At 30.9% G+C, this 26,384-nt stretch overlaps 2 protein-coding genes across 2 annotated transcripts; one reads left to right on the top strand and one right to left on the bottom strand.

Annotated features, from left to right (window-relative positions):
* Window positions 1-7,719: 7,719 nt before the first annotated feature.
* LOC107888029 (pectinesterase PPME1) lies at window positions 7,720-9,335 on the bottom strand. The gene is made up of 4 exons (XM_016812212.2): window positions 8,815-9,335; window positions 8,509-8,715; window positions 8,183-8,427; window positions 7,720-8,093 (listed from the first exon to the last, which is right to left on the bottom strand). The coding sequence occupies exons 1-4, from the start codon at window positions 9,310-9,312 to the stop codon at window positions 7,883-7,885; spliced, it is 1,161 nt and encodes a 386-aa protein (XP_016667701.1). The 5' UTR covers window positions 9,313-9,335; the 3' UTR covers window positions 7,720-7,882.
* Window positions 9,336-12,718: 3,383 nt separating this feature from the next.
* On the top strand, window positions 12,719-15,202 carry LOC107886253 (polyadenylate-binding protein 1). Its single transcript, XM_016810136.2, has 6 exons — window positions 12,719-13,099; window positions 13,200-13,302; window positions 13,570-13,640; window positions 14,185-14,376; window positions 14,460-14,584; window positions 14,730-15,202. The coding sequence occupies exons 1-6, from the start codon at window positions 12,944-12,946 to the stop codon at window positions 14,773-14,775; spliced, it is 693 nt and encodes a 230-aa protein (XP_016665625.1). The 5' UTR covers window positions 12,719-12,943; the 3' UTR covers window positions 14,776-15,202.
* Window positions 15,203-26,384: the final 11,182 nt, after the last annotated feature.

Raw genomic sequence — 26,384 nt, 5'->3', positions numbered from 1 at the left:
TTTGCCGATGACCAAGTTGCTGCAGAAGAATGTTCCTTTTATTTGGGATGATCAGTGTCAGAAAAGCTTTGAAACATTGAAGCAAATGTTAACCGAGGCACCAGTTCTGACATTGCCAGAATCGGGTAAAGATTTTGTAGTGTATAATGATACTTCTTTGAGTGGTTTGGGTTGTGTATTGATGCAGGATGAGAATGTAATAGCCTATGCATCTCGTCAATTGAAACCACATGAAAGGAATTATCCGACTCATGATCTTGAGTTAGCAGCTCTGATTTTCGCATTGAAGATTTGGAAACATTATCTTTATGGTGAAAAATGCTACATCTATACTGATCATAAGAGTTTGAAGTATCTTCTTTCTCAGAAAGAATTAAATTTGAGACAAAGGCATTGGATCAAGCTTCTGAAAGATTATGATTGTGTTATAGACTATCATCCGGGAAGAGCTAATGTTGTAGCTGATGCATTAAGTAGAAAAGCTGTAATTGAGTTAAGAGCAATGTTTGCACGGCTTAGTATCAGTGATGATAGGAGTCTTTTGGCCGAATTGAGAGTAAAACCGATAATGTTTGATCAGATTAGATCAGCTCAGTTGGAAGATGACAAATTATTGAAGAAAAGAGAGATGGTACAGAATGGCACAGCAGAAAATTTTAGTATTGATGATTGTGGATGCTTGAGGTTTCGAAATCGGATTTGTATTCCAAATACTTCTGAGCTTAAGAAGTTGATTTTACGGAAAGCATGAATTTAAAGTTAAATTGGGCCAGCATGTGAAGTAGGAGAGAAGTGGTGTCGAAAATGCAAAGTGTGGAAGATTTCGGGAGCAAAAATGCAAAAGAAGAGATTTTATATCACAAGACTCTATTTTAATTCCAATTATATTAGGATAATTATTAAGGATTATTATTTAGATTTAATTTTAGGATTTATATTTATTTATCTTTAATTATCTTTATTTATTTGTATTTATCTTTTAGAATTTGATTAGGAATAGGCTAGGTTTCTTAGTACTATAAATAGGGGATGGAGTGACACAAATTTCACTCATCTTTTTTGTAAACACTCTTTCCCTATAAAGTTTAGCCCTTTTGTTCTTTTCATATTTTTTTCAATAAAAATTCCATTTCCATTATTATATTTATTTCTTTTTCCCTAAAAATCATGAGCCACTAAATCTATCTAGCCGAAGGTTGTCAAAATTCCCTAAAAAGGGTTCGTGAGGCTTAGAATCCGTACTTAGCCTTCTCGATGAATATTCATCGTTTCTCCATATTACAGGGCTGACACTTCCGTCTATATTCCTTAAAAGGTGATCTTTTCAACATGTGAAAAGGCAGCTGCTTTGTATATTTTGAGAAGGTTGCACTGTAACACCCCCTACCCGTATCCATTGCCGGAATAGGGTACGAGGCATTACCGGAGTTTACTGAACATTTTCAGATAATTCTAAGTCATTTATTATTCATATTTTGAAAATAATCATAACGTCTCTCTATTGGGCCCTCGAAGCCCAAAACATACATTAAAAACCAAAGGAATAAACTCGGGATCATAGAAAAATTTTTCGTAAAATCTTAAATTATATTTTCATCTAAGTACTTACCATTTCAATGCTCCTTATAATTAAACATGTTACCATTCAATCAATAGCTTGGCACTTGTCTAAGCGTCAAACAACAACATTGTTAGTATACTTGCACATATTTCATATAAATTCAACATTGATATACCTATTTTCTCAACATGTCACACTTGAGTTTAATAAAAGTCTCAACTTACATAATTTTCTTGTATCAACATATCAAAGATAATTATATATGTACATGTCACAAAATATATTATTCTCTTACTGTTTCTTCATAAGCATATATCATTCATTTCGTTATATCAATATTTCATGCACCATCATTTCCTTATATCTTATGTATATTTATTTCGGTAATAGTTCGTATTAAACTTAACATAAATTAAATTCCATGTGCCTATAATTATTTCATTTATCTATCTTCTTAATTATTTCATACAACTATTTTGTACATATATTTCCATATGACCAATTCTTGTAAACATTTCACACAACCATTTTGTATAGCCAATTCATATAACCATTTGTCATCTAGTACATATTACCTGATTATTAGTTGTTCAACAGATATCTTGGCGTCTCTCTTCCACAATCTTATTTATCTTCGACATGATGCCATAGTATCTTTCAACTATAGTTTTACTCGTTTTCTGTCATGTTGCCATAGTATCTTTCAACCATGGTCTTATTCATTTTCCTGTCATGTTGCCATGGTATCTTTCAACCATGGTCTTATTCATTTCATGTCACGTTGCCATGGTATCTTTCAACCATGGTCTTACACATTTCATATCATGTTGCCATGGTATCTTTCAACCATGGTCTTACACATTTCATATCAGGTTGCCATGTTATCTTTCAACCATGGTCTTACACATTTCATATCAGGTTGCCATGGTATCTTTCAACCATGGTCTTACACATTTCATTTCAGAGAGCACACTCCCGCGAACCTCATCCTTAAAGTGGGATTACCAGTCCAGGCTAAATCCTCTCTAATATAAACTCATAGAGTATTGTCGGGATTACTAGTCCAGGCTAAATCCCTTGCAACGACAATTACTCTAATGAGCTTGGATTTGAATTACCAGTCCAGGCTAAATTCAGACCCTAATTCGGATTATCTGTCCGGGCTAAATCCATTTTCCACATATTCTTTGGGAGGGCTATATCAGGATAGGATCACCCGTCTGGGCTAGATCCTTTTTATCGTCAATTCCTTCTTAAAGATCCATCGAATTTTCCTTTCATTCAACCGGGATTTCTTCCCCCTTTTTATCAAATATATCAATGTTTTATCAATTTTCATATAATGAACATTCAAATCATATTCATATCAAAAATATACATTTTAAGCATTTAAAAATATAATTCAAGTTACACGAACTTACCTAGCGAAATTGCAGAAATATCAAGATTTAGGGGCATTTTGGTAATTTACCATTTTCCCGATTTTCACTCGATCTTAAATTGAAAATTTCATTCAATTTATTAATTTAGATAATAAAAAATTCATTCCCTTCAATTTGGTCATTTTTGAAATTTTTACAAAATTGCCCCCACAAGTTTTACTTTTATTCAATTTAGTCCTTAAGCCTAAAACATGCAAATTAGCCATTCTAGCTGGATATTCATATATATTTTCCTCCTCCTCCTCTCCATTCCACATCCTTAATGTATATAACACACTTGTAAGTAACATCATCTATAATTTTTTATTATTTACTTTTATGAATATTCAAGCTGTCCATCTGTATCATAGTCACTAAATTATTTATATCTGGAGCTATAGAAACCAAAATTAATATCCTCTAATTTTCTCTAAAACTAGACTCATATATATTCTTACCATAAAATTTTCAAAATTTTTGGTTTAGCCAATAAGTACAGTTTATTCTTTAAAGTTACCCCTGTTCTGCTGTCTGATAGTTCTGATCCTTCTTCACTAAAAATTAATTATCTCCTTGTACAGAATTTGAATGATATTACCGTTTATTTCTATTGAAAATATACTCATTCAGAATTCTAAAAATATAAATTTAAGCCCATAATTATTTCTATCCAATTTTTTATGATTTTCCAACATCAGAACAGGGGAACCCGAATTTATTCTAACCTTGTCTCACAAAATTCATTATATCTCATGATTTACAAATCCATTACTTACACGGTTTCTTCTATGAGAAACTAGACTCAATAAGCTTTAATTTCATATTTTTTTCATCTTCTAATTAAATTTTTAAAATTTATGGTGATTTTTCAAAGTTAGTCTACTGCTGCTGTCCAATATTGTTTTAGTGCAAGCGGTTTATTACCATTTTTCCCTTAAGCTTTAATAAATAACAATTTCGTCCCTACTCAATTAGCCTCTCAATTGAGATGATTTTTCTCAATTAACACTTTATTCTATCACTTTAAACTACCTTACAACTTTTGGAAATCATAATTTCAGCACTAGACTTTAATTCCAAACATTTTCACAATTAGGTCCTAAAATTAATTTCCATTGATTTTACTTGATAAAATTATCATATATCAAAATTAAAGCTTCAATTCTATGTTTATTCATCATATGCTTCCAGAACTCATCCATAATAACTTTAAAAATTATCCATAAAATCAAAAAGTAATGAAAAAGCAAGTTGGACCCAATTGTAAAAGTCCAAAAACATAGAAATTTCAAGGAGAAAGCAAGAATTAAACTTACATGTAGCTAGAGAATGAAAACCAGCTTGAAACCTCTTCCATGGCTGTTTTTCAGCTATTGAAAATAAAGAAAAATGAAGAAAATTCTAGATATTCCAATTTAGTCTCATTTTTATTTAGCTAATTTTGGCAATTTTCTAATTTTGCCCTTATTTCACCCTTTTCCTGATTTTTCTCAACTATTGCCGCTCAAAATATCTCCTTTGGGCTTAGTTTCACTTTAGGTCCTTCCTCATTTGACAATTGAGCTATTTAATCCTTTTAGCAACTTTTACACCTTTTTCAATTGGGTCTTAACTAATTCATTCACTTTACTAACTTAATTCATAATCTATTTCTATTCAAGTTCCATCCCAACTCAAATTTAACTACTAAATTTTCAGCTTATTTAACTAGTTTCGAAATTTCCTCAAATTAGCCCTTCAACATAATTATGAATTACTTTACAATTCAATCCTTATTTCATTTCTAACTTGAATTTCTATCAATTTAACCCTTATTTCATCATTTTACTCAACATGAACATTATCTAGAAATCTAATAACTTTCAAAATATCAACTTAATTTCATCAAAATCTTATTCCAAAGCTTCTAAAACATCAAAATTAAGTAAAAAGAGCTAAATTAACTTACATATTAAACTTTCAAGCTTCACACTTTTAATTTTTCCTTTTCTTCTTTCTTCTTTCTTTTCTCTTTTTCTTTCTTTCCTTCCCCTGCTCTCTGTTTCGTTTGCTTTGTTTCTTCATTTCTATCCTTTTTCTTTCTTGTTTTCTTTTATATATATATACACATATGTATTTATATTTAAATAATAAGTATTATTTATTTATTCATGTGTATATTATTAGTACATTTGTATTCATTTATAACCATACATTTGTCATTATTTAATATATTTATCATATAAAATCTTATAATATAATTATTTAATTAATAAATATCTTTTATAAAATAATAAATATTTATTTAATGTCTAATACATGTATTACAAATGTATGTATTTTTATCCATACACTTGTATATTTTATTTACTATACATTTGTCTTTATACTAATTTATTTATCATATAAATATCTTATAATATAATTAGAATAAATTAATTTAATATCATTTATTACTAATAAATATATATATTATAATTAAAATCTAAGATTTTTACTTTATATGCCGCCTCACTTATGCTAAATGGCATAATTTTCATTTTGGTCCTTTTTATTTTCTTTTAATCTATAATTAAACTTCCACACTTTATTCAATTTAATCTTTTTATCCAATTATCCTTAATTAAGCCAAATTCACTTAATTAAACTCTAATTAACCACTCAATTAACTTTTTAAATATTTTTTTATAAATATTTACGGATCCATTTTTTAGTAACGGAGACTCGAAAATACACTTTTCTGATAACCGTAAAATTCGGGTTATTACATGTACAGTCGGTTCGTTAGCTTACTGCATCAGAGGTTAGCGAGCCCAAGAAACAAAATGGCATGGCATTCGCCATTGAGAAATGATGATCTAGCATAAGGCGATGCCATAGAAGCAATTGTTGGCTAGAGTCAGGTTCCTCTAAATTGTAAGTCTAAATTCTTGGAGCTGGTGGTCATAGGCGTCTTCTTCCACTATAACTGCCATATTCTGTTTGAGAAGGATCACCTAAAAGCTGAGGATTGAACCCAAGGCAAATCGAGACAACCGGAGGTTGGAATCTCTCCATAAGAACTCTTTTTCCTCAACTCTATTTATTTCTATTATTTTAATTTTAATTTTCGAAATTTCTCTTAAAACTTTCAATTCTATTTTTATTTTATTTTTTTTCCAGATCAAAACTTTTAATTCTATTTTTTTCAGGTACGTAGGTTTTCTTGGGCACGATTCTGTACAGGATTTCAAGGAACGAGCAATTGTGCAAATACGGTCCCTGAAGATTTGGCCCTACTTCCTTTTTACTATCATTTTTACTATTTTTTGTAGGGATAGGTTCTTTTTGGTGCTCTCAACAGCAGCATCAATTATAAACTTGTAGAAGCTCGTGCTGATAACGCATTATAAAATAATCAAATAAAAGAACACTTAAAGTAAACAAAGAATTTTCTCATATTTTATTTTCATTAACAAAAGAGTTTTATTTATAGGTAAATTAACATTCAATGCAATACAATAATTGAAGCTTATTTAAGTGCTTTATTAACACATTAAACAACTTGCATAATGAATGGGTTAGAATATGGACATCTACATTTATTTGTAACAAATATCATTTAACTACCTATTTGATATAAAAAATAAAAGCTCGGGGAAGCAGGTTAAATTTTCAGATACTAACCAACAAAATTTGGTTGTCCTTTATTTGTGCCATTTAGGGCTAGTTTAGCATTGCTTATTTTTGAAAAGTGATTCTGAGAAATACTTTTGAAATTTTTGATTTAAGATTTAAGTGTTTAATATTGTTGTCAAAAAGTGCTTTTGAGAAATAAAATGTTCACTTTAGACATGGCATTATAAAGTAACAAATAAACATTTAAATAATGTCCAACTTAGTTAATATTATGATATTTTAATAAGAATATAGAAAATAATTTATTATAACTTGTTGTTAATATTTTAATATATAAAATATAAATTTTAAATATTTTTAAGCAATTAATATTAATTAGTTATAAAATTTAATTAGAATATATATAAACTATATTTCAAATATTTAAATAAAACAAGCAAATATTTGTAATTAGATATTAACACATTTTTATTATTTTAAGAAATATTTTTTTAATTAATGATTTTATTTTTAAGTGTAATTTGAATATATAACTCATATTAGATATTAACATAACATAGAAAATATAAATCTAATAAATTAAAATATTACATGTATTTAAATTAAAATTTCAAAAAGAATAATATTTATATACCAAATATAAATATTAAAAAATTTACACTAACATTTCTAATTTAAAGTGATGAAAAATGAAAGAAAAGAAATGAAGAGATAAAAAAGTAATATTGCTCCCAGAAATGTTTTTAACTCAAGAAAAATTAAAACTTTTTAGTTTTTGAGTAAAATTATTTTTAAAAAGTCATTCCTTTCAATCAAAAGTTTGATTGTTTAGTACGATTTTTTTTAAATGTTTTTCAAGTCAAAAAGTTATTTTTTTAAGTAGTCCTAAGCCCTAAAAATAATAAAGAAAGACTGATAGGTACACTAAAGAGCACAAATAAAGGTCAGTCGAATTTTATTGGTTAATATCCGAATTTCAACCTGGCACCACGAACTTCTATTTTTTTTATATCAAATAGATAGTTAATGACATTAATTTATTTGAATTTTAAAGTGCATTACTTAGAAAAGCAGAGTAGAAAATAGGAAAAAAAACAATTTAAAAAAATTATATTTAAAAAAATCTAAAACTAAATTATATTAAAAAAACCAATAAAATGATTTTGTTATTTCTTAAAGAATAATTCTATAACAGTATCCTTTTCTAAGCCACAGCCTGTTTTATTATAAGTAATAAAAAGAAAAAAGCAACAAAAATTACACAAAGGCTTTGCATGGAAATACATGCTGCTGGATCAACGCACTATTCATATAGCTGTGCATGTGTGCCTAATAAAACAATAGTTTTATCCATCTTTAGATTTGGCGGCGGAAGCAACCATTTGCTTCCGTCAATGAAGCCAAGAGTCAAGAATCGTAAAGCAACTGTCTCAGTTAGCTGCGAAGAGTATGGCACTCGCGCAGCCGAAGCTGCCCCAAGTCCCGAGCACTTGTATTCTCCATAGAAAAGAGTCCTGCGAATCAACCCACACCATTTTCAACTTCTTTAACTAGTGTGTATTAAGAGAAAGAATAAGGTAATGGTTGAATAAAAGAAGCTTACTGGGCACGCTCTGGTGTTAAATTATGAGACCATCCCTCGGGATGGACGACGTTGCTCATATCAGTGAAGGCAAAAACAACTCTTGGACTACTCTTCCCAGCTCTACCTAGATATGCACCTTTGGCTGTCCCTGTAATTTTGCATTGCACAAATGAAAAACCAGTGTGATCCTGTTCATTATTTTCCCTATCTTGTGCGGTAATTACTGTTTGTCTCTTATCCTCCTCCACGTATAATTCAGTTCCCTGCATCCAAATTTCTCCCATTTTAGATTTCATCATGATGGCATTAAATGACTAGACTTATGTGAATAATTAGATACCAACCAGATATAAAGACTTCCCATTCCCAAAAATGAAATCGACAGTGCCACGAATGTAGCAATTCATAAAGAAATGGTTGCCCTTGTCATCGCACAAAGTATTTTGGAAACCAATGATCTTGCAATTATAGAAAGCTGCTTTATCACCAGAAACTCTCAAGGAAACCCCTTGTGCTCCCTCCATTTCCCCGTCTGGCTTTGGAGCAATGTTCTATATATTTATATACAATGATAAATATTCAATAAAATGTCATCACAAGATTAAAACTTAACCATAAATTCCATGAGGGATATGATGACCAATGCTTACTACTATAAACAGATTAGCAGCCACGAAGAAATCAGACTCAACAATAAGGGTGGCACTATCTACAGTTCCATACTGCTTAGCCGTGCCGTCGAATGTCAAATTTGCCATACTTTTGGGATCTCCAATCAATGTAATGAAAGGCTTAGTTCGTTCAATTTTGATTTTCTCTCGATAAACTCCAGGTCCAATCGATATGATCACACGTTTGGTGTTTCCTGTGGGAACACTTTCAATGGCTTTGGTTATGGTGTCGAAATCTCCTCCACCACCTTGTACCACTTTAATGATTTTAGGTTCAGCCTCAGCCTGAGCAAGGGCGGGGTCTATGGTGCCAACTCTTGCTGAGGCAGGCTTGACATTGGCATTGAACCAAGCATTCACTTGGGATTTATCTGCGGGTATCTCTGCTGGATTTTGTGACACAACAACTCGAGCAAGGAGGAGAATTGTGCTGATTATGGCACCAACTTCAATCTTTCCGATATATTTTCCTGTCATTTTCTTTATGTTGTTTAAATTTCTGATTTCTGATTCAGTTTTGGGAAAAGACTTCAATATATAAGAAAATTAGCCATGAAAAACTCTAAAAACCAATCAATATGGAGGGTTCTTCGCTTAGCCATCCATTTGTGGCTTCTACTTCAAATTGACCACTTCTTTTTATATAAATTTAAGCAGGCCCAGCTTTGGCTGGTATGGAGCTGCGACTGTCCGGGCCAAAGGCTGAGAGGGTCTGAAATATTATTTTTCAGTTGTTAAGGGGCTCAAAAGAATTTTAACTTTTAAAGGGTAAAAAAGAAATTTATCAACTTTTAAGGGATCTAAAAAAATTAACTTTTAAAGGCTTAAAATTTTTTTACCAACTTTTAAGAAATCTAAATTTTTTTTCTCTAACTTATAAAAAAACTTGAAACCTCATTTCATTATTTTATTTAATAACGATTTGTATTTGAGAATCATAAAGGTTAAAAGTTTGCTATTACATTAGTTAATTTCATGATCTATATTTAATCTAAATAATGTTTAGTTTTCCAATATTAAATACCCATGTCAGTGGACTACCCATGGGAAGAACTCACGTTTGAACGTTTAGTTACAGTTAACATGAACCATTAAAAAAAAAGATAAGCTCTAAAAAAAGGGAAAATTATCAATACCAATTTTAATTATTTGACATGTGCTAAGAAAAAATTATATATAATTACTTTTTTTTAGGATTTTCTTTTATTATTGTTAATTTTTTTTTATCAATTCTCAAAATACTTATACTTTTTTTTATTTCTTATTATTTTATTTCGAATTTGGACCTTCACGTTTGTAAAGGAGGTAATTCATTCGTGAAAAATTTTCAAAGTATTATATACTAGGTAATTGGTTGAACCCCTTACGACAATAAGGTACTTCCTCCATATTAAAGTTTTGTCACCCTCCCCCACCAAGACCCCTGTAGGGTTCACAATAGAGGAATGTATTGGTTGGTGGAGATACAACCAGCAAAGCTCATAAGAATGGTGTTAGTATAGTGCATAGACTAATTAAGTAAACCAACTGTGTGTGGGGAACTCAAAGCACCAACCTAAGGGATATAGGCCGATTTTATTGTTGATGGAGGCCAATTCTTTTGGGAGAAATCTTGAAAGTGTCGTTCGCTGGAAAGTCGGCCAAACCCCCAACAATAGTAAGGTATTTTCTCCCGTGTTGGGATTTTGTATCTCCCTCATTTGCCCAATAGCCTTTTAGGGTTCAAAGAGGAAGAGCGTCTCGATTGGTGGATATATGACCTGCAAGGCTCACAAGGGATGTGTCAATATAGTGCCTATATTAACTAAGTAAATCACCTGCACACATGGGGACTCGAACAATCAACTTAATGCTAACACCTCTCCCATGAGCCTTGCAGGTCATATCTCCATCAACCGAGACACTCCCCTTTGTAAACCCTATAGGGCTCTCGGCAAAGGAGGGTGATAAAACCCCAACACAAGGATAATACTTTACCATTGCTGGCGGTTCAACAGGCAACATGGCAAACGAAACTTCGAAGACTTCTCCTGAAAAAGTCGAGCCCTCTCAAGAATGTTCATACTCAACTAAGTCGATATAAAAATCAAATACAATGGTTTCTGAACGCCTCAAGCTAAGGGGGAGAATATTGACTGACACACCTAACAACTCGACCTTGAGTCAAGGTATGAAAAGAAAATTATCTTCAATTATAAATGAAAATATGAGTCTAAAAGAACAAAATTGTGAGATTAAAAAAAAATCAATTTTCCACCAATACAAAAAAAAAGAACTAAAGGTATGAAAAAAAAAATCCTCTGTTATTGTCGAAAAATCGAAAATTTCCAATAATCCCACATAGCTTTTTAGGCACTTTTAAGTAGGGGTGAGCATTTAATCGAATCAAGTTGAATTGAGTGAAAAAATTTCAAGTTCACGAGTCCTATTTTATCTCCTAACTCAATTTGAATTTTTTTTCAAATCGAGTAGATGAAATAAAATTCGAGTCTAATCAAATCGAATTGAGTGAAATTGTTTGAGTTAAATTAAATAAATTAAACATGTCAAATAAAAATACTGTTACAATATAACTAATTTCATATTAGAACACATAAATTTAAAACCATATATATTTAAAAAATATTTAAAAAAAATATACTTGAGTATGATAAATTTGAATCATTAACTAGGTCTGAAATTATTATTTTAGAAAATTTTTAATTTTTCAACTTTATTTACATATTTTTAAAAATTTTTTAAAAATATAAATTTTAAATTTTTTATAAATATTTTGAATTTTTTTTTGTAATTTTTGTTGTGGAAAAGGCCAATTTGCTTATTTTCAAAGTTGACAGGGACCAAAAGAGTATTTACACCAATCTGTTATTCGAATTATTCAAATTGTGAATTCAACTCGACTTGAACTCAAAACTCAAATCGAGTTATTCGAGTTGACTTGAATAATTCGAATAAGTTGAATAATTCGAATAACTTGAATAACTCGATTCGATTAACTTAAAATTTGAAAAAAAATTTCTCGAATCGAATCGAATTTTACTCACTTTACTTTTAAGGCTTATACTTTCTAGTAAAAATAGAAAAAAGCTCTCATTAATTTTAAGGTTTAACATTTCAAACCTTGTTTTATTTCTTTAGTTTCGGTGGGAAGAAGATGAAGGGAATGCGCTGGTACTTTTCTTCCTTTTGTTTTATTATTTATACTTTAATTAAGTTTTTAATTAACTAATAATTTAACTATTAATAACCTTAATCAACCCATTTGGTGGATGCTAGATGTCCACCACTACCGTCACTATATTAAAAAAGGTTCAAATGTTCAATTGGTCCTTCAATTAATTAAAAGTTTATAATGATTAAATTTTACTACTTTTACAATTTAGTCATTATACCTTAATTAATCACTAATTCGTCGAAATTACCTATTCAAAATTTAATCCATTTATATAATAACTCTATAAATATTTAATAAAAATACTTACAAGCTTGGTTTACGGAAATGAAGTCCCAATACCTCATTTTCCAACACCATTGACTTTAGGGTCAATGCACTTGTACCTTAACTAACAATCCACTTAACAAATTAACTGGACCAAAATTCAATATAGTATTATAATCAACTCGTAAATATTAATTAATAACATTTACGAACTCAATAATTAGAGAATTTATGATGCGAAGTATAAATATGAATGAAAACCAAAAACACAACTTACAATTATAAAAGATAAAGTTGATGGAATAAAAAATTGAAAGAAAGCAAACTTAAGAAGAGAATCTGAAAACTAGGGAAATTAAGAAGGATGTCGTTTTATTATTCAAGAGTTTTTGAATATTCGAATTGCAAATATTAAACCTATCATGTTGGAATCTTTGTTGAAATAAGAACAAATGAAAGTCAAAATTGTGGGCTTTGGGACGTCAGGCAAAACAAAATCCGAGGCTGGACCTGGATCTTAAATTAGGCCTACAAGCTGGGTTAATGATATTCTTTGTTATATCTTGTGTGATCCCCAATTCGAGAAACAATAACCTAAATCCAAAATCCCCTAATTTGAGTATTTGACAAATTCCAAAACAAAAAGAGAGAGAGAGAGAGAGAGAGAGAATGGAGCAATACGAAGAGCAAGAGGACGAAGTGTACGGAGGGGAGATCCCAGACGAGGAAGGAGAAATGGACGCTGACATCGACATTTCTGCTGCTGCTGAGGATTACGAAGGCAATGACCTAGAACTTGAACACGATCCCGATTCCAATTCCAAGGTCTCCCTCTTTCTTTTCCTTTACTTTTCCTTACCTTTACCTTAGCTTTTCGCTAATTCAAATCAACCTCTTCTTTTTTTTCCCTTATAATTCATTTTAGGACTTGGAAGATATGAAAAAGAGACTTAAGGAGATCGAGGAAGAAGCCGGGGCTTTACGTGAAATGCAGGCCAAAGTCGAGAAGGAGATGGGCGCTGTCCAAGGTTTTTCTCCTTTCTTTTTTAACTTTTTTTTGGGGGGGTATTTGATCTGAGTTTTTAGGTATATTTTTGAACAATTTCTGGATTCATTTCCGTCTTAAATTGAGAAAGAAAGCATCTTCGTTAATTTTGAAAAATAAATTAAACTTCTTTATTATTAATTTTAATATTTATTTTTGAATTATGGATTGTTGTGTGTGTTTGAATTGTTATTTTCTAGAAAACTTACTTGTTTTTTTTTTGCTTTCTTCTCCCGGTATGTATATGAAGATTCCCCAGGTGCTTCTGCAACCCAAGCTGAAAAGGAGGAAGTCGATTCCAGATCTATTTACGTTGGTAATGTGAGGTTTATCAACCCTTCCTATGCCCTTTTTTTTCCCCCTTGAATGTTCTTTGTCTTGTTTATCTGGCTAAATCATTTACATTTACATTGTTAGCTGTCCAATTAATATCTTGCTTATGGAAATTCACTTATAAGTTAAGCTAAATTTATGATTATGTTTTTTTAGTTTGGGAAAAGGATGCAGGAGTAGTTTGCCAGTTTGATCCCTTCAACCTAATTTGGTTTTATGCTTGTGTATATCGTGTGGCTTGAAAGTGCTTTGTTTTGTGCATGTGCTTGAACAATTAAATTTTAGTTATTAGAGATGGCAAGTTCAATGTGATTCAAACTAGTTTGATCAATAAGAAGTTAAGAACTTATTGAGGGGGAATATTAATGTAGTTAGTCATATGCTGTTTTACGTTGTTTGGCTTGTTTATGTAACTTTTAGACTGTTTAGGTGTACAATTAATAAATGATCTCAATGTTTTGTAGATCTCTCTGATGCATGTGAATTATCTTAGATGCCAGCTTACTCTGTATTTTTTTGTATATCTTTGTAGGTAGACTATGCATGTACACCTGAGGAAGTTCAGCAGCATTTCCAATCTTGTGGAACCGTGAACAGAGTAACAATTTTGACCGACAAGTTTGGTCAACCTAAAGGATTTGCCTATGTTGAATTTGTTGAAGTTGATGCTGTTCAAAATGCTCTACTGTTAAATGAATCAGAATTGCATGGTCGTCAGTTGAAGGTTTGTGACTTGATCTACATGTGGATTATTACTTCATGAATATAACCTACGTGATAGTGAAAGCATGTTTGGTTAATTCTCAGGTCTCTGCAAAACGAACAAATATTCCTGGGATGAAACAGTATCGAGGAAGGCGACCCAACCCATTTTTCCGCTCCAGAAGGCCTTTCATTCCTGGTCCTGTTTACTACCCTGCATATGGTTATGGGTAAGCATAGAAATAAGTTGGCCTTGTTGGTTGTTTGATAGGACAAAACGGAGCATAACCAGTTTATGTTTTGCTTTCTCTGCATGTTAGTGAGTCGCTGTTGGTTTTGGTATCCATTGTATTAACTTAGTTGCTGCATTTTCAGGAGGGTTCCAAGGTTCAGGCGGCCTATGAGATACAGGCCGTATTAAGATGGATGACGTTGTTAGAAGCTGCAATTTCGAGAAGACCATTATTTATAGTTTAACAATGGTCATATCGATGTTCGGTAACAGGGAGGGGGAATGATGAAGTGCAATTTGCTTGCCAAAGGGCTGGCCGAATTTCTCTCAAATTGTGAGCTTGCGGGAGGTGATGGATCTATTAATTTGAGCTTTGCTAATGCTTGTTGTGGATGGGGATAAATGAAAAAGAGATGCATATTTAATGTTGTAGTGAAATATTATATAAGAATTTTGGGTGGGAGATTTAAGATGTAAGTTTCTCAATGGCGGGGGATGCATTGACTGACTTGCACGTTGATCATAGTGCGTAGAAAGTTTGCTTTCTCAATTGCTTTTTGATGATTTTGTATTTAATTTAGTTACTGGAAGGAAGAAAGCTTTGAACATTACATCATCTTATCTGGTACTGATCTTACATTTTATGATCACGTTTTAGTATAATCATTTTAGAATTGATTTTTTTTATGTTTTATTTTTATCCTATGAATAAAGTCGTAAAATTAGTTTTATTAATAAAGTCGTAAAATTAGTTTTATTCTTAAAAATAATAAAATTGAAAAAATTGTCATGTACAAAATCAAATTTTATCCTTAAAATATTGTTTCAATAAAATGTTTAAATTTTATATGAAAGAGCTATATGCTTTTTCCTAATTTAATATATAATTTTTTTTTTGTCTCAAATAGTATCTAAAGTATTTTTCTTTATTTAAAGTGGTACTGAAATTATATATATATATATTTTTTAAGTTGGTACTTAATTCTTTTAGGTTAGAAGTGATATCGAAATTATATTTCATTATCCAAAGTAGTATGTAAACTATATTTTATTACTCAAGTTACTCCAATCGTTAAGAAAAATTCCTTAGCCATTTATTATATTGCATGTGATACTTTTTAATTAAAATTAAATTGAAAAATATAATTAAATTAATTTATAAAAAAATCATATTTAATCAAAATAAAACTTTTCAAAAAAGAATTTATACTCTCTTCCTTCCTACTATTCTTCCTTCTCTGTTAATGCAGTTTCTTTAACTTTTAGATAACTTTTCTTTGTAATCTTAATTTTTTTTTTTACTCAACTTCTTCCTAGTATCTGGATTTCGTGCTTTATTTGAAACTTTTTTTTGTTATTTTTAAGAAAAATAATAAATAGGCTTTGAATCAAGGTGAGAAAGGAATCAAAATTTAGGTTTAAAAATGAAAAAAAAAAAAAGCTCGTCAAAATTTGAGTTTTGTCTCTGAAAAAAAGAGTTGGTTGAATTTTTCAACAAGTTCTTGAATTTTCTGTCACTAAAGTTTTTAGGTAAAGATCAAAAGAGAAGAATATGTTTATAATTTACTTTTTCTTTTAACTTAAAGGAAATGTATTTAACTTTTTTTGGGATTTTTTTAGTTAAACATTTACGTGCGTCAAAAAAAAAATGTGGCATCTTGGGAAAAAGAGGTATAGTTTTAAGTAGAGGTGTGCATGGCCGAGCTACTTGGCCCGGCCCAAAGACTCGCCAGAAAAATAGGAGGGTTCGGGTAAAAATATAGGTCCGAAATAGAAAACGGGTCGGACCTCATGTAAAACTTTTTTGGCCCGGGCCTGGCCCAACCCAAATCATATACTAAATATATATTTTTTATTTTTAATCATATTTACATTTTATTTTTAATTTTAATACAACCACTTTTTATTGTATTTTTAATTTGTGTATTGTTTTAAGAATTGTTTTAGCCTCATTTTTTATTTGTTTCTTGTTTTAATATTTATTTTTATGTTTTTAAATGTATTTGATTTATTATATTTTTAATTTTTTTATTTAATGAAATAAGATAAAAATATTTAATATGGGCCGGGGCGGGCTGCGCTCAAGCTTAACAATTTTATTTCGGGTCGGGCCTGGACAAATTTTTAGGCCCATATTTTGGTTCGGGATGGGCCCGGGCCTATAAAATGGGCCTAAAATTTTATTTGGGCCAAGCCCGAACTCGGCCAAGCCCGGCCCATGCACACTTCTAGTTTTAAGTACCATTTATGATTTAATTCTCTATAAAAAATTATTAATCATATTTTATTAAATAAAAATGATCTTTAATAAATGAAATAAATCTCATTAATTAATATTATTAATACATTATAGTTTTTCATTTTGAAATTTAAAAAAATTCAAATATTATCTAAATATTAAAATGTTGTTATTAGTGTATAATTAGACTTGTTCAAGGGTCGAGCTATGTACTCAAGCATGAAAGACTAGCCGAAATTTGGAGCGGGTTTGGGTAAAAATATTAGATCCAAATAATGAGTTTGGCAAAAAAATTAGGTATGTTTAAAATATGAGTTGGGCTTGAACATTCAAGCAACCCGTTTTTCAAATTTTGTAATGCATTATATTATGCTATTTTTATATATTATATAATTTATAACACATAAAAATTAAATCTAGAGTACTATATAATATTATGAAGTAAATATTTTAAAGTTGTTAAATGGTTTATATATAAAATTTTAATAAATGAAAAAATATATTAAAGTATTAAAATTAAAAATTAAAAATAATATAAATATTTTTAAAATATAATATAGGCGGATTTAAAATAAATTTGGATTAGTTATTTATAAATATAGACAAGTTTAAATAAAATTTTAAGATCATGTTTCTGTTGTTAATATTATACTTAAGCTTGATTTGAAGTGGATCCAGTTCGACTTGATTTACAGAAGTAGATTTACAGAATACTTCAATGTATCAGACAAGAAAGAATTGATGGCATAAGATATAAGTAGAATGAGAATAGGAGGAAAAAATCAAAGCATATTTGGTTAGATGTTAGATATGTGAATAACATTAAATGACTTTGTTCCTCTAGGAATAATTCTTAATTTTTATTTTTATTTTCATTGGATTCTTATGGCTTTCTACTACTGGTCGATATAAGTTATCTGGATTAAACAACATATTCTTCTGTTTTTGCTGTTTTGGATGATTGGAGCAGCCCTAATTTATTTACAATCTTCTTATTGATAAATTTTAGATAAATTAAAAAGAATTTAAGTATGCAAAGTACATTAAATTTTATTATGAAAGGGAGAGATGTAAAAGGATTATACGAAATTGTATTTTTTATTAATTATTTAATATTATTTTATTATTTTCACATTATTTTAGTAATTTTTTTTTATTCTGGATCCTAACCCTTAGCTCTTGAATTTCTGAACTTTAAGCTCTAAATCTTGTATCTTGAAATCTTAAATCTTGAAATCATGAATCCTAAATTTTAAACCCTAAATTTTAAATTATAGACACCAAATTCTAAACCTTAGGCCCATACCTTAAAACTAGAGCTCAAGGTTTTCGTATCCAAAATACAAGATATAGAATTTAAGATTTATGGTTGAAAATTTAAGTTAAAAAAATGACTAAAATAACGTGTCAATGAGGTGTTTATTTATGGTTTCATACACTTCTTTTTCAAGGGTAATAAAATTGTTAAGCTGTTCTCAACACGTGTTTATAGGTGGAGAAGCTTGTTTTTGGTCGCCTATAAAGACCATTTTTTTAAAAAGAAAAAGTTCTGCTTACACCGTGAAATGTGTATTAGATGTTGTTGGTGTCCGGTTTGGGGGATAAGAATGTCGTGGCAATTAGCTGCCTATCCCACCTCCTTATTAAAACAATATTAATGGTCTTCTTCCTTTTTTAATTTTAAATTTTATAAGTCAAATTTAAAATATTTATTTTTAGTTTTCTTAAGTGAATTTCATTAAGGAGCGTCCTAAAATTGCTTTTTGTAATAACATATTTAAATTAATAAATACATTAATTCTTTCATTAATATTATACTATATAATTTCTAATTTGACAAAAAATTGAATTCTAAGTTTGAGTTTTAAAATATTCAAATATCATGTTCTTGAGGATGAATAGGTGTAATAAATATTTTCCAGATTGAAGTTAAAGCAATTCTTAAAGTTTTGAAACTAGTCTGAAATAAATGATTTAGACAAGTTGAATTAGAGAGTGACAATGTTTGTTAACAATGTTGTTGAAATTTGGATCATTAATGATTTGTGTCTTAAATATTGGAGAGTAAATTTTAAGAGTATCCGTAGAACAAATAATAAAGTGACGGATCGCCTAATCAAAATAATTAATAATGACATTCATCATTTAGTAGTACTTAAAGAATCGCCGTCCGAGATCAAGGCCTTATTAGAAGAGAATATATGTTCGAGTATTCTTGCTGAACCAAATAATAATAATAATTATTTTTTTCCTTGTAATTAGGCTTGTTATATTTTCCTTTCTACAAAAAAAAAATTATCACGTTTAAATTCTCCAAAAAATTATTCTGAATATACACAATAATTTCTGATTTTCATCATTATATTAATAATTTTACGTATGCTTATAAACTCCTTAATTACGTAATTATTATTTAGTTCTCTTCTCTCTTAATGATCTTAATTTAAAGAAACTGTCCAGGTTTCCGGGGAGTGGAAAATGCCCAAGTCCAACTCATCAGCCCTTTCTTCAATCTAATATTTTACTAATTTAACCTTATCAAAATATATACAATTTATTTAACAAATTCTATTTAGATACTGTTGGTATCAATCAAATTTTTTCGTTTCAATAGTAAATAAACAAAAATAAATTTTAGGTTTTGTTCTAGTACAAAATTTGGTAAATACCAACTAATTTTACTCATATTGGTCGGTACAAAAATAATAGTTTTATTTTTTATCATTTATTTTGAATTCATTAAATTATGTATTGTTATATGCACTTATTATTTTATTTATCTAAAACAATTTTTTTACTTATTTATTTTTAATTTATTTAATGATAGATTACATTTGTGAAGTTTATTAAAGAATATTTTATTTAATAAATATGTATTTTATATTTTATATTTATTTCTAAAATAATAAAAATTTTAAAATGATACATAAAAATAAATTGATATTAATATATACTTATACTAATGAGAAACAATAAATTTATGGATACCATATTTTAAAATAATTGATAAAAGGGGTGGATTGAATTTAGGAATTCCACTAAAAAATTTTGTTGCAACGTGGCAAAACTGGAAGAGAAAAATCGCTTCATGAGATTGGCATGTGGTGACTGTTATGATGCAACGTCAGCGCTGAGGATTGTTATTTAGCTACATGACTTGAGGATTTAGATTGTGCTAAATAGATTTTGGCCTGCTGCTAAATGGACCACTAAGATCAGATTTTCTTAAAAATATTAAGATGACCAAATTAATCAGAGGGTCCATCCACATGTCCATTTTCTTTGAATTTTATCATGATTCATGCACTTTGAATTTTCACCTGCAAATTCTTTGTCACCTAATGTTGTGCACTTCTTTCAACTACGGCGGCCTACTTTCTTTTGCTCCCTCATCATCACATTCAAATACCCATGAAAGAAATTTTTAATGTACCACTATTCGTTAATTAAAACTAATATAACAACTATTTATTAATAGTCTTATTTATGGTTTTCATGATCAACTCATTCGCAACACTTAGTAAATTACAGTTGAAATATATAGTAGGATATAGAAAATTTAGGTCATAATGGGTGTGAATATACCACTCAGCGCTGCCCACAATAAAAATAACTGATCGATATCTCAAGTCACCTTCAACTAGTACTAACAACGAAACTAACTAATCAGTGAACTTTAAGATACGGAAACATACACAAAACTATCACTCCCTGTTAACATAACAACTATATGCAAAACTAATTCCGACCCAGTTATTAATTCGCAATGGAATCACATCATTTTCACTTGCATATTGTAACACTCCAAAATTCTTATTTTTGAATTGTGAAATTATGATAAGTAAATTAATTTGCTTTGGTGGATTAGAATTCTATTTATGTGCCTAAGGTCTTGTGTTTAAATTTCTTTTCTTGAATTTTTATTAATTTAAGGCTTCAACTTGCCTAGAGGTTTTGTGTTTGAATCTTGTGCAAGTAAAGCAACAATATTTTTGCTAATTCCTCTCTATGCCACTTAGGAGGGTAAAATTAGGTTGAATTTGAATTCTGAGAAATTTGGATAAGTGAGATTTGATCAGATTTTATTTTAAAATTTTTTTATAGTTGACAAAATCCCAAAAATTGCTCCTTGTTTTTCATCCCTCTTTCTCCGTCTTTCATTTTGGTTGATTTTTCAAGACTAATTCTCTTTTTGTTGTCAAAAGTTTCTTCAATTTTTCTTTTACAATTTTCCTTCCTTCCTCTTTTTCTCTTTTTCGAAATTGCTCTTTTTCTCTCTAGTTGATCCTACTTCTGTTGCGATGTCAATCATTCCGTTATTCCTTCTGCTGTGTATTTTGGGTGTGGAGTTAACGGGTTCGTCACTATGTAAGTGTTATTTGTGTTGCCTCTTTCCTATAGTATGTTATTATCTATTAATATCGTGAAAGGTGGGTGTTTAGTGTGGTTGTTAATTTTGTTTTGATCATTATTAGGTCATTGTAGGTCAAGACTGTATAGCAGTCACTTCTCTAGCAAATTGATATACTTGGCCATCTTTGCAATAAAAAGGTGAGTAATCGAATGCCATATTAAGGACTATTTTGGCTGCTAAGGCCGAATGCCCTACTATTTTGGTCGGATTCTTTTTAAAGAAGGGATCGTTTTCTTTTAGTGATTGCTTATCCGATTAAGTTGGATGTCATTTTAGGTTCTGAAATTACTGTTGTTGTGTCAGCATTGAAAAACAATCAGACGTGTAACTTCAATGTCAAAAATCTGTGAATGGCGCGAAGCCGAAAAGATTACTGTCGATGCCAACGGGTTGGGCCAAGTAGACTATGTGGGCCCATTTTCTATAAAATTTAGTTAGGGCCGTGTTTGAAGTGTGTTTCGAGGTTAGGTACTTCGTAGGGTCTGTTATGTGATATATATGACTTCGATATATGAAATCTGTTGTAATGATATTGAATGCGAACATTTGAAAGCATATCTATAGTGTAAATTTTGCATTTGATTTGTAAATTTGAAAATTCTGTTAGTATGTTTCTGGTTTGTTAAAGCATGATTCATTTATGTGCATTTGAGTATGTATTATATTTCAGCATGTGTATTGGGGTGGGATAATTATGTGACGGAGAAAGTGTTGGCAGTTTAATGATTTGTCCTATTTGTTGGCTTAACCACATTTATTTGATTCTGGCGGATTACCACATTATTTTTGGCAGCTTTGATTGCATATTTCTGTACAGTGACATATGATTACTTATTTTAGTGTGTGGGGTTGGATGAGTATTTATTACCTTAATTGGTGTGTAGAGATGGACAAAAATGGTGTGTAGCGGATGGGGGTAGTATTTGTATCTGATATGTGAAATATGTTGCATCGTATGTTATTTCATGTCATCTGTATTTGATATGCTTATAATGTTGCATTGCATAAAATTACCACGTCAACTGTGTCTGTTCAATTATTAAATCTGTATGATATACATTATATGAATGAGGGCTAAGTTGCACATTGAGCTTTGTTACCTCACCCTATATTTATAGTCTTTTTGGGAAATCAGCAAACTTAGGATCGGACGATGTGCAGGAGCTAGGGTTGGATTCTCAGTAATAAAATGGTTTTTAAGAGACTTATTGTTTAATATGGATTTTTGGACTGTTGGTGCTTTTGGACTTGTTTTTTGGTTTATTTCGTTAGACTCTTTGATATAATTAGCATCGTTAAATTGTAAATTACGTGTTTTCACAAGCTAAAACTACAATTTTCAAAATTAACAACTTAGAAATTTTCGTTGCAAAAATAAAATAATCACTTACGTATTTTCTATAAAATAAATAACTTGAATGAGAATTTTTTTAAAAACTTGTAAGAGATTTGCCAAGTTAATATTGTCGAAACTCGCGTCTTTCTAGTTAAAATCTAGAGTTCTAAAAAGAGATTTTGTAATACCTCAAGTTTCGACTATAATGTCTAGGCCGGGTGTGGGGTGTTACATTTAGTGGTATCAGAGCCTGGTTCAAAACTCGGGCTGTGGTTTTTAGGTTTAAAATCTCATGAAAAATTGTTTTAAAAATATACAACCAGATTTTGACTATTTTAATGTTTAAGCTTGTAAAAAGAGAATTCGAGACTCCGATATTGATCTAGTAAGTTACTTTTACATTAGCTATACTAGACAAACTAGTAAAACTGTAGTGCTAATATTACTTTGCTTTAACTAAAGACTGAGATAACTCCGATAAAACCCTAGAATTAGGATTTTTAATAACCTAAGCTAATCCATAAAATTTCTAAATTGTAGATAATTAAAGATATTGAATACATGAGGTGTATGAGGTCACGGTACTCGAGGGCATAGTGGATGTCATCGAGAGACTCGAGTTAAGTCATCTTCTCTAGGTAGCATGCCCAATTTAAAAACTAGTGAGACAATAGAGACATCTACCACAGAGATTGAAATTCAAACTCAGAATGTAGGGGACGACACATTGTCCAAAGCTATGTTAAGGGTTCTGCAGAGGGTCGCTAGGACCTAGTCTAGATCTAAGAGCCGAAGGTCGGTAATGGAGTGACTTCGGTCTAATAGGGCCCAATTGTTTCGGGGTGTCACTGAGATTACCCCCACTATGATCGAGTATTGGTTAAAGGCCACTAAAAGAATTATGGATGATTTGGACTGCACCCTAGAGTAAAAACTAAAAGGTACAGTATCTCTGCTTCGTGATGAGGCGTACTAGTAGTGGTAGTCAGTGGTGCGAGGCACACAGGCTAAACATGTGACCTGGGCATTTTTCTAGAGCGCCTTCCAAAAGAAATATCTGGGGTTGAGGTACATTGAGGTTCGTAAACTAGAGTTTATTGGGCTTAAGCAGGGAGAGATGACTGTGGCTGGTATGAGGCTGAGTTTTTTAGGCTAAGCAAGTACGCTTAGAGTCTGGTTGCAACTAAATACGATAAGAGTGTCCGTTTTTGAGGACAGACTTCAATATAACTTGAAGGATTTGGTAGCTCAGCAATAAGATCGGGTCTTTGAAACGTTAGTGGTGAAGACTAAGATCATTGAATAGATTAAGCACGTGGATCGCGAGAGGAGTGTAACATCTTGCCCAACAAAGTGTGGTACTTGAGTATTGTTAATCGAACTAAGGCTTATAGTGTGACCCTCGAGTAAGGAAAGGGTTAGAAATTTATTAAGTACTTAAGCTTTGCAAATGCGCCATTGGGCGAAGCCTTGATTAAGGTGATGTAATGCCCCAATTTTCGGGAATTCTGTGAATGTTGGCATAGGTTTAATTATGTTAGTGGGCCTCTAGAAGGCCCAAGCCTAAGATAGAACCCGGTAATTTTAGTTAATTTTTGTTCCATAAGAAAAATGGAGTGAAATTATGAAATAAGACCTATGTGAAAATGTTTGAAAATGCTATAGGCTAAATTGAAGTGGCCAAATAAATAGGAGTGCAAAATAGGAGGATTTGCATGACAAACCTCCCATTTTACATGAAGTGGCCAGCCATCATGTTGTTGTAGACAATATGAGCACTTGATATCCATAATTCATGGTACAAATTGATAATGGGTTAGGTAAATGTTCCATGATAATGGATTAGGTAAATATTTCATGATAATGGGTTAGGTAAATGTTCCATGATAATGGTTTAGGTAAATGTTCCATGATGGGCATTTCATGTCTTTTGTATTAAAGAATTAAATGGATGAAATATGAAATTTTATTAAAAGAAAAAGGGGTGAAAAGAACAAAGTTTTGTCCATCTTTGTTCATCATAGCCTAAAGTTAGAGAAGAGAAAGGAGAGGAGAAAACTCTTGAATGTTCGGTCACTTGGGGAAGAAAATTGAAGGTAAGTTCATGGTAGTTTGCTTCTATCTTGATGTTCATGAGTTCTTCTTGATTCCACCTTAACTCTTGAAGCATATTTTGGTTTTTAGTTGTGTTGTGAGCATTTAGTCATGAATTAGAATGAAGGAAATGGTTGTTGTTTCATGTTCTTTTGATGAAAAATGGAAGATAGGTGAAGTTGAGCCAAACAAATGAGCATGCATGTGCCTTAGATGTTAAAGGGAAAAATCAGCTAACATGTTGCGCTTTAAAATGATGAAATGGAGATTATACTTAAGTAAAATCATAGATATGTGATGATTGATTGGTGATATACATGTTTAAATAATAAGCATGCAAGTTAGGTGTGAAAGAGTGATTTGGTAATAAATCTGCTTAGGACAGCAGCAGTAACGTGACTTTGGAAAATCAACATAAATTGTGGGAGATGAGTTAGAAGCTGCATAAATTATGTAATTAAATCTTAATGAGTCTAGTTTCAAATAGAATAAACGAGAACATATTTTGAATTCTGTACAATGAGAAATTTGATTCGTAATGAAGAGTGGTCAGATTAGTCAAATAGTGAAACATGGGAAACTTTGAGAAAAATCTGGTATTGATTGGCTAAACCAAAAATTTTGAAAATTTTATGGATAGAATATATATGAGTCTATTTTCAAGGAAAATTAACGGAACTTGATTTGGAGTTTCGTAGCTCCAGTTATAAATGATTTAGTGACTGTTGCTCAGGAAGACAGCTTGCAGTGAAATTATGATTATGTGGTAAACATTGACAAAAATTTGTTAATGAGTTGCTTATTGTTTTCTTATAAGCTTACTATGATCTGTAGGTGTGGTTGGCCGAATATTGTAAGGGGTTAATACGTAGTTTGTATTTGAATAGTTAGATTAACGTGTTAGTAATCCAATTGTAGGCAGTTCGTGTGTGGATTTCGTCAGCATATCGTCGCAAACAGGTGTGTAACTAACACCCTCTTTCTTAGTCTGGATCGGCAAAAGTCGAAAAGCCGAAATGACGAAAACCGGTATTTTGTAGATTTGCGAGTGTGCGAATGCTCGTGAGGTAAATCGATTAATGTTTTTGGTAAGCTGCAAAATTTGGACTGCAAAGTGCATGATTTTTGTGCCCTCGATATTTTTGGGCTTAATGGGCCAAAATTGGAATGATGGGCCAACGGGCCCAATTTGATAAGAACCCTCGGTACATGATTCTGTAGTACGTGAAAGGTAGGAATATGCATGAAAAACCCTAAAATAGAAAAATTACTGAAATACCTTTAAAAATAGAAAATTTACAGTTTTACCCCTAGTAGATAAATTACCGAAATACCCCTAGGGTTAAATTGACCTAAATGCATGTTTGACTGTTGTTATTTACTGCATGCCATGTTGTTATTATTTGATGCATGGGATTGGGATATTGACGGAGGAAGTACTGAAAGTGGCTTGTCCACGTACTGGAGGCTTTGCCTCAATTTACTGTTAACTGAGCAGCAAGGCTGCAATTGTGGAGTGTTGGGCTGGGTGGGTTGAGCTATTCCCCACATGGAGTGTAGGGCTGGTACGGGTGGAGTGTAGTGGTTGGTGGGTTGAGTAGTCTCCCCAAATGGGCTTGCATATGTTATTGATGTTACATGTATTTTGAAATGGGCCTATGGGCCATACTGTTATCTAAATAAGGGGCTAAGGCCCAGTTTATTGTAATCTGAAA

The sequence above is a fragment of the Gossypium hirsutum genome, chromosome A03, assembly GCF_007990345.1.
Source record: "Gossypium hirsutum isolate 1008001.06 chromosome A03, Gossypium_hirsutum_v2.1, whole genome shotgun sequence".
Lineage (NCBI taxonomy): Eukaryota > Viridiplantae > Streptophyta > Magnoliopsida > Malvales > Malvaceae > Gossypium > Gossypium hirsutum.
Note: the sequence above shows the minus strand (reverse complement) of the source record. Positions and strands in the feature narration are given on the sequence as shown.

Excerpts from the sequence above, each read along its gene's own strand:
- LOC107888029 (XM_016812212.2), bottom strand. The coding sequence starts at position 9,312 with ATGACAGGAAAATATATCGGAAAGATTGAAGTTGGTGCCATAATCAGC. Across the intron at positions 8,428-8,508 it reads ATGGGAAGTCTTTATATCTG|GGAACTGAATTATACGTGGA; the intron begins GTTGGTATCTAA and ends ATTTGGATGCAG. Across the intron at positions 8,094-8,182 it reads TTAACACCAGAGCGTGCCCA|GACTCTTTTCTATGGAGAAT; the intron begins GTAAGCTTCTTT and ends GTTGATTCGCAG.
- LOC107886253 (XM_016810136.2), top strand. The coding sequence starts at position 12,944 with ATGGAGCAATACGAAGAGCAAGAGGACGAAGTGTACGGAGGGGAGATC. Across the intron at positions 13,100-13,199 it reads ATCCCGATTCCAATTCCAAG|GACTTGGAAGATATGAAAAA; the intron begins GTCTCCCTCTTT and ends AATTCATTTTAG. Across the intron at positions 13,641-14,184 it reads GATCTATTTACGTTGGTAAT|GTAGACTATGCATGTACACC; the intron begins GTGAGGTTTATC and ends ATATCTTTGTAG.